Here is an 8707-nt window from a genome sequence, read left to right as displayed (position 1 = left end):
CTCTCCTTTCCTCTATACGGAAAACTTCGCTGCTATTTTTTTCCCCTTGGAGGAGAGGATTAAAAGTTCCCAGAACTGGTGCCGCCCGTGCAGCTCGGGCGCTGGGACGGTGCTTGCCGGTGGGGCTCGGGTCCCACCATGTGCACCAACATAGTTTACGAGTGGCTGAAAGCGCTGCAGCTCCCGCAGTACGCGGAGTCCTTCGTGGATAACGGCTACGATGATCTGGAGGTGTGCAAGCAGATCGGGGACCCGGACCTGGACGCCATCGGGGTGCTGTTGCCCGCGCACCGCCGCCGCATCCTGGAGGCCGTGCGCCGGCTGCGGGAGCAGGACGCCGCCGCCGCCGGCCTCTACTTCACGCTCGAGCCGCAGCCGCCGCCCGCGCCGCCCGCAGTCGCAGTCCCCACCGGCCGCCGGGGGGAGCCGTGTGGCAGCCCGGCCCCGGGCACCCGCGGGGACTCCCGCGGCCAGACGACCGCCCCCCGCAGCAGGGAGCTGGTGAGCTACCCCAGACTGAAGCTGAAGATCATGATCAGGGACAAGCTCGTCCGCGACGGCATCCACCTGAGCAAGCCCCCGTACTCCCGCAAGGTAAGCAGGCGCCGCCCGGACCGCGCGAGGCGCGCGGCGGGAGGGGACTCGGCCCCACCGCTGCGGCCCGTTCCCGGTGACGACGGGGAGGCGAGGATGCTTTGGGTATTTGGGATTCTCTACTCTGTTCTTTCTGTATTCGCTCTTTATTCCTTCTTTCCTGGTGTCACCAGCGGTTGGTAAGACGAGATCCCACACCCAGATGTCAGTTCTAAACTAGGACCAAGTCTCCGCTTAGTGTCTGGTGCTCTCCTGTCAAGACCTGGATGAGCGGCCCTTCTCCAGGAGCAGAGGGCAACTCCTGATACCCCCGGTAGTAGTAATTAGGTCTGAAGGGTACCAGAATGTTAATGCCACATGGGTTCCCTCTCTTTTTGAGAAACTTCCAAAGGGAAATTGGCTAACTCTTTAAAGAGTGGGAAATCACGCCCTGTTGCTCTCAGTTCCATACAGTCGAATGCCTTCACTGCTGCACATTTGAAAAGTGAACCACTGACATGGTCATTCTGGGGGAAAAGTTAAATGTCAGTCCTTGGGATGAGTTTCTTCAACTTAAGTGCAGAGAGGGAATCGGTGCTAAAGACATTGGAGGTAATGGGGCCAGTGAGGGTGTACTGCTGAGGTCTTTGCTGGGTCATCAGTTTAGTTTACTATTAATCCAGATGAGACGAAGGAGGTACAACTAAGGGTTCTAGAAAGTCTGAGTGGACTCCTGTTTGGGAGGAGAGAGCACAGCCCAAGGAAGTGTGATTTTCAGTGGCCAGTGAGGAATCCCCAGGGAGAAATCACAGGGAAGGAGCTGGGAGGTTATGGAAAGGACCATGTCAGGAAAGCTGAAATATGGACTTGGGCGTGGAATAATTAAGTAACAGAAAGTCTTGTTTTCGTACAAGGTCTGTCCCTCCAGCCGAGTGTTCAGTTTAGGTTTCTGGAGCCATCCAAGTAGAGGGTCCTGCCTTGAAAGGGAGAAGTAGGCAGCACAGGTAATCCCCAAGCCTGCTTGGAGTTACCCAAGAAAAGGAGCCCCTCAGCTGGAAATCATGTAGAGAAGCCCAGAGGGAAAAGGTGGTGAAGAAGCTGCAGCTGGGGGTGGGGGTGGGGGACAGCTGTAAACAGCACCTGAACAGAGAAATATGGGTTATCTAAATGTTTTGTGCTCATCTTAGTCACTTGAGTTGCTTTATATTTTTAAGTAAAGATCATGATGTCTGGATTTAAGGAAGGGCAAGCGAAAACTTTCTTAAAAAGTGGATAGGTAGATGGGAATGAAGGGTTTAATATTGTCTGTAGGTTATCTTGCAAGAAAGATAGGCAATTCAGATAACGTGCTTGGGAGTATAAATTTGTTTTATAAGGCAGGTCTGAAGGACAGTTTGCCTCAAATTAAACACATATTTCGGTTACCCACGCTGTGTTACCGATGTGTGCCCCAGACAGAGGAATAGAGAGGAAAGCACACTTTTCCCAGGCAGGTAGCATTAGTCCTGTTTGGTGTGGATAGATGGACTTGACCATTAGTATAAAGGCTCATTCCTGGAGATAGCGGGTCAGAGGAGTTCAGTCGGGTCAGACTTTTCAATTTACATCCCAGGAAGTGAATTGGGTGTGAGCTGAGAAGATGTGAGCACGTGGGCACGCAGTGAGGGTGAAGGTCAAGGTCTGGCCAGAAAGGGCTACCGAGAATAAGGTGTGTCCCTAGGGCTTGCTTATTCTTCAGGAACAGAGCTGCGTCCAGACAAGAGGGTAGAGGAGAGGGTGGGTTGGAGGGGAGAGTGGTGTGCAGGAAGTATCATATTTTGGTTCTGATACTTAAAAACACAGGCATAGATATCAAACTTTAGAGGCTGAGAAAGATTCTTGTGTGGACATGAAATGTGTGGGTGTAGGTTTCAGACCTAGATCAGTGTGGGATATGGTAGTGTGTTTGAGCAAGTGTGATTTACAGAAGACAATTTCACCTTATGTCATAATACTGTTTACTTTCCGTGTAAATGATTACTTCAGTCAACTTCTATATAAATCCTCTAACAATGTTTGAGAATGAAGATACACCCCATTCACTTCCCATACACATTTAATTCTGGTTCTTGAACTGATGAAAGAACAGAGTGGGGGCAGAAGTGGTTTTGTACCTCCACTGATACTCCGCCTGTGAACCAGAAAAACAGAGATGACAAATTAAATTGTAAAGAAAAAGTTCTATTCCTGTATTTTTATATATTTGTTACAAGAAAAACACACAATAGGAACTGAAATATAATGACTGTATCCCAAACGGAGCATCTCAGTGTATAGTGCCAGATCACGCTGGTCATTCTGAATTTGTTGCTTATGTGTACATTGCCTCTAAAGTTTTGGGTTTTAAATTATTTGAGAATTGTCTTCTGATGCAGCTAGTTTCTGTGCAGATAGCGCTAGGACTTTTCTTTAAAATGTGATCTGCATTATAATATCTCCAGGTTCCTTGGCTCTGTCATGATCAGAATGCGTAGGTGTTCATTATGTGCATTTGGGATTCTGCTTATTGGAGCGAGCCTCACGTCTCCTTTATAGTCCTTTGCATCATTGATCCCTGTGATTTTTTTTTTTTTTTTTTTTTTTGGTATATTGGTAAGAATGTAAGATGGCTTGAAAGTGAGTTTATACCATGGATGGTCAAGGCAGGAATAGCAAATCTTTTATAGAGGAAAACAAATTGAGGAGTTTTCCTAAGAATACCAGAAAGGGCTTCAGGATTATAGGATTTGCTTCAGGAACAGTTAATGTTTGGGGTGCTGTTCTGGCCTCATCTTACCAACTGCTGCCACCGTCCCCTCTTAGGTGAGTTGCAGTGTAAGTAAAAGGTAAGTTTCTCTTTGTTTTCCAAAGACAGTAATTAAAATATAAGTTCAAAGTAAGTTTCCCTTTGTTTTTCCAAAGAAAGTAATTAAAATGTAAGTTCAAAGTAAGTTTCCCTTTGTTTTCCAAAGCAAGTCTGCAGCTTTGGAAAACCAGGAGCCTGGAAAGAACACTGCTTGAAATCAAAAAGCATTGGATGAGTCCCTCTTCTGTCCTGTATTTAACTTCTGTGACTGCTGTGATTTCTGCCTTAGTGGGATGGGATATGTTCTCATACGGTGGGACTTAGATATAGCTTTATACATGAGATCTCAGTACTTCACCAGGCTTCCCTACAAGCCCCTAGGCTCCAGGTTGCTGTGCTTGGCAAGATGCAGAAGCCCTGCCCTCAGGGAACTTGGGGGTGAAGCAGGGAAGACCTAAAGTGGAACAAACAGTCATACTAAAGTGTGATGATTACTTCGGTGGGGAGCGCAGAATGCCATGGACAGGTGCATCCAACTTCATTTGCAGGGAGGTGGGTCGGGGCAGGCTTTCCAGAACTGGCGTTTGGTCAGAGAACCAAAGGTTGGGAGAGTTTGGCCTGAGGAAGAGCAGGGTCCTAAGGGGAAGAATGTTCTAGACAGAACAGTATGTGCAAAGGCCCGGAAGGCAGGAAGTTGAGCATGCAAGAGGGCAACAGGAATTGAAGGGAATTCAGTCTGGCTGGAGCACAGAATGCTTGGAGGAAAAGGCAAGAGATGGAGAGACAGGCAGTGGCTGGTTCTGGATGGCCTTGAACTCCTATTTAGGAATTTGGAGTGTATCTTGAGAGGGGGGCTATTGATGGATCCTGAGCAGAGACAGGGTGAACAATTAGGTTGTTGCAGAGTGTGGGGAGATTTGCTGGTGGCAGGGACTGGGTGGTGACAGTGGGGGAGGAGCAGTGGAGGTAACTGATGACTCTCTGGCTGCCAGGGGTGCGAGGGGAGAGCTTGGGGTGACCTGCAGATTTCTGGGTTAGGATTACGATGCTGTTCCCTGACGAGGTAGGGGACCCGAAAGAAGAGCACGTTTAGGGAGAAAGATTTTGCCTTCGGGTATAAACATACAGAGCATTTTCACTCCCTTAAAAATCCTCCTGTGCTCCACCTATTCAAACTCCCCCAAAACCCCTGGCAACCACTGATCTTTCTCCTGTTTCAATAGATTTGTCTTTTCTAGAACATCCCACCTTTGGAAGCATATAGTATGCGGTTCTTTCACATGAGCTTCTTTCCCTTGGCGATGTGTATTTAAGGTTCCTGCATGTCTCCTTCTGGCTTGACAGCTCATTTCTCTGAGTGCTGAATAACATTGCATTGTCTGGATGTACCACTGACAGCCTTCTAATGAAGTACGGCTGAGAAGACAGAACTAAGGCAATGGAGAAGGGAGACTAAGTCAGGGAAGGGTTTTGCGGGATTATGTTTTTTTTTTTTAAGGATGAGAGGAGATGAAACATGTCTGAGTGTTGGTGGTGGGGAACCAGAGATAGGGAGGCGCCCCACAGGTCAAGGTCTTGGAGGAGGTGGGAGGGAATTGCGCAGAAAGCACTGGAAGGAGAAGGTGGATTTGCTTTGAGGGGGAGGGGGTGCCTCCTCCATAGTAGGAGAGAGCAGAGGAAGGATGGCTGAGGTGGGGGTGACATTGAGGAGCCCTCGTTTGTCTGTTTGACCATCTGATACCAGTGAGGAGGGGTAAAGTGGAGGGATTAAAGGTTTATGGAGAAGGTTGTGTTCATATGCAGATATTGGGTGCTCTGATCTGGTGCTTATGGCTCTGCATAAACATAAACATCACACAGTAGTGTTTATAGGGTATACGTAAGTGCACGAATGGAGATGGCGCCCTTGTTGTTCGTATGTACGGGGTGCAGGTGACAGGCTGTGCATGAGCTTGTATGGCGTCCTGTGCAGCTTGACGGTGCTGGGAAATGCGGTGTGCTGGGTGGGAATGCTAGAGGGCTATAAAGGTATTCTGTTCACTAGCAGACTTGGCAAAGCCAAAAGCAGCCCTTAGGGTGGATAGTGGATGGGGCAGGCTTCTCGACTTTTTCACTTGAAACGTATCTCCTTGCCATACATTACCAGTTAACACTGTTTGAGTTAGTATAACCTTATTTAATAACGCTGTAAGAGTGTTAGGCCTCATTTCCACCTCCGCGTGAATCTAATTATGTGACAAGACTCCCGTGGTAATAGGTCTGGGAATGGGTGTTCGGGAGACACAGGATGAAGGAATATGGAGACAGAGGTGGCACGAGGGCTTCTATGTCTGTGCCAGGGTGAGGATATAGAAGTATTTAGAAAAACAGAAGTTGGGGAAGAAAACTTTTGAGTTTTGCCGTGGGTTCTGGCAGAGCTGAAATGACAATAAATATTCCTCCCCCAGAATTCCTCTGCCTTCAGGGAGTTATCAGGGACAGATAGGAAGCTGGCAAAGTTCAGTTCTCCCAACTCAAATCATCCTCAAGCATCCTCAGCCTAGGCAAATGAAGATCCTTCTAGGCTTTTGTGGTTCTTAGTCCCTGATTGGAACATGGTGGAAAGAAAGGGCCTGGAAGGAGGCGACTTTCCTCACACTCTTTGTAGTTGACTTTCTGGAGAGTTTCCAACATGCAGACTCGTAGCCCATCCACCTACTTCTGGAACACTGGGCACCATGTGCCCATGTTGGTTTACAGCCTCCAGAATTGCCAGGAGAAATTGGAAACTGGCCCCTGTCCACCGAGGGCAGAGAGAGACCAGAGAGAGAGGCAGACCAGGCCAGGCTGACAGGTGGCAGGTTTGGTAAGCAAGGGAACTGACGTGGGAGGCTTGTTTGGGGCGGCTGCACAGTGAAGAGCTCTCTGCACCTGCCTGCCAGAATCTTAACGGTTTATAGAGAGGTTTTAACCGGGTATAGTCCCGTTTGTCACTCAGATTATCTCAGTATCACATTAGGCTCTCAAGGCTGCGTTCTCGAAGGGCCTCCCCATGTGGGAACAGTGGGAGCAATACTCATTCCAAGGATAGGGGAGGAGGTGAGGAGCCCCTGATGGCTAGGGTCCAGCTCTTGGGTCAACTGGTCCCCTCACTGACCTTCTTCAACAGCTAGGCCCTTGCATAACGACAGCGAACCAGACAGACAAATCAGACAGATGAACCAGACAGATGTGGTTCCTGCTTACAGTTAATGGATGTGTATGCGGAGGGCCTAACCCCGCATCTGATGTACAGGAGGAGTGTCATATAAAAGTTGAGTGTAGGATGTGAAGGTGATCTGGCTGCAACATGTCACCCCATTGATCGCCAGGGTTGATTCAGTCGCTCTGGCTGGCGAGGCGGGTGTCCCCTCCCCCACTCACTGCTCCGCGTGCGTCCCTCCTAAAGCCACCCGCACTTGGTCTAAGAGGATGACCTTTCCTGATAGATAAAGGAGAACCGTTCTTTGGTCGAGTGTATACAGAAAGCTGCACTCCCCTGCTAGAACCTCCAAACAAGCTCTCAAGGTCCATTTGTAGGAGAAAGTAGGGTACTCAAGCTTCCAAGACTCCAGACACCTCCAAATGAGGCGCTGCACCTGGCAGTCTGCCCTTCGAAACAAACAAAACAATTGAATGTTGTTTCTACAGATGCCGAGGATTGGTGAATTTTGCACTTGTGTTTGTTTCAAATGTTAAAAAAAGATCAACTTCGGTCAAAACTGGAATGAAGATTATCAGTGATAAAATTTAAAATCAAAGTATGTTTATTCATTAAGTATTATCGAAGAACTGGGAATGAAAATGCTAGTTGGGCAGGTCATTTAATAAGCAGACCTCTGGGGGGCGCCTGGGTGGCTCAGTCAGTTAAGTGGCTGCCTTCAGTTCAGGTCAGGATCCCAGGGTCTTGGGATCGAGCCCCGCATCGGACTCCCGGCTCACAGGGGAGTCTGATTCTCCTTCTCCCTCTGCCCCTCCCTCCTGCTCATGCTCGCTCTCTCTCTCCCCGCTCCTCTCTCTCTGTCAAATAAAAGAATATAAGTAAAATCTTAAAGCAGACCTCTGAAGCAGGGCCAGAACTGGGGTGCAAAATTTAAGAAGGTGCTCCTCGTTGGGAGTGTGCAAGTCTGGGCCCTGCTCGTGGGCCGGCTGCCATTAACGCAATAAATCCGTCATCGTGAACTGTCAGGTATTCGCGGGCATTGCCGACAGCCCTCCAATCACACACTAGCAGTCCCTTGCCACACGTCAGACCTGTTGGCAGCAGCAGTGTGCTGTGGGCGGAAACGGGCCAGGCTCCCCCACGAGGCCGGCATGCTTTTCTGTGCATTATGGCAGCTCGGGGAGCTCCTCCAGGTGGGACAGCTCTGTGCATCCGGACCAGTCCTGTCTGCCGACCCCGTGCGAAGAGCCTGGGCTCTTCACCTAGGTATACTGCGGGGTGCAGGTCCCAGCTCTGCTCCATGCTAGGGCACCTCGGGCCCCTCTGCCCAAAGTGGACAACGCTAGTGACTGCTTTATAAGGTCCTTATGGAGATTAGATGAGCTGGGAACTTCCTAGGCTAAAATTTGTATCAGATCCCTGGGGCTACTGTCCTCACATACCATGAGGTAGGTATATAAAACAACAGAAACGTATTCTCTCACAGTTCTGGAGGCTGCAAGTTGAAACTTAAGGTGTTGGTAGGGTCTTGCACCAAGATCCCAAGGGTCTGCACTGTGATTTACCAGTAGGGGCCACCAAAACCTCCAAAGGCCATCTCTGTATCTGCACCTGCCACTTCAGGCACCCCGGGGTCTGCTGGGGCGTATGGTCCACGTGGCTGCATAGCTGTTACAGAGCCTTCTCTGGTTCTGGGCCGCACTCAAAACTAGCAGCTTTTCTAGTGTCTTGGTAAATGGGCTGGGGTAGCACATCCCAATGAGGGATAGGTTGCCTCCAAAGTCCAAAGAGGCCCATTTAGGCGTTGTGCCTCTTTTTTGGGTTGGGGGGGGCAGATTCAACAACTTATCCTCACTTAAGAAAGGGTATCTCAATATGGCCCCCACCACAGGACCCCTGAAAATTTCATCGAGGTAGAAGACCCCTCAGCTTGTGTCAGATGTCTCCCCTTCTGACATGCAAAGTCCTTACCATTAAGTCTAGCGTAGTTGCTACTTCTTGTTCACTAGGTCCAAGCAGCATAATGTCAATGTAATGAACCAGTGAAAGGGAAAGGTGATCAAGAAGCCTCTGAACTAAATTATGACATAGGCTGGAGAGTTGATATACCCCCTGGAGGTAGGACAGTG

General features: G+C 49.2%; 1 protein-coding gene across 1 annotated transcript in view; it reads left to right on the top strand.

Moving 5' to 3' along the window:
- The first annotated feature begins 23 nt into the window (after positions 1-23).
- The window catches only part of SAMD5 (sterile alpha motif domain containing 5), a 56502-nt gene continuing 47818 nt past the window's right edge, over positions 24-8707 (top strand). The window contains exon 1 of the mRNA XM_021693524.1: positions 24-594. Coding sequence (XP_021549199.1) covers positions 139-594 — 456 coding nt within the window. The 5' untranslated portion in view covers positions 24-138. The remainder of the gene's footprint in view (positions 595-8707) is intronic.

The sequence above is a fragment of the Neomonachus schauinslandi genome, chromosome 8 (genome assembly GCF_002201575.2).
Source record: "Neomonachus schauinslandi chromosome 8, ASM220157v2, whole genome shotgun sequence".
NCBI lineage: Eukaryota > Metazoa > Chordata > Mammalia > Carnivora > Phocidae > Neomonachus > Neomonachus schauinslandi.
Note: the sequence above shows the minus strand (reverse complement) of the source record. Positions and strands in the feature narration are given on the sequence as shown.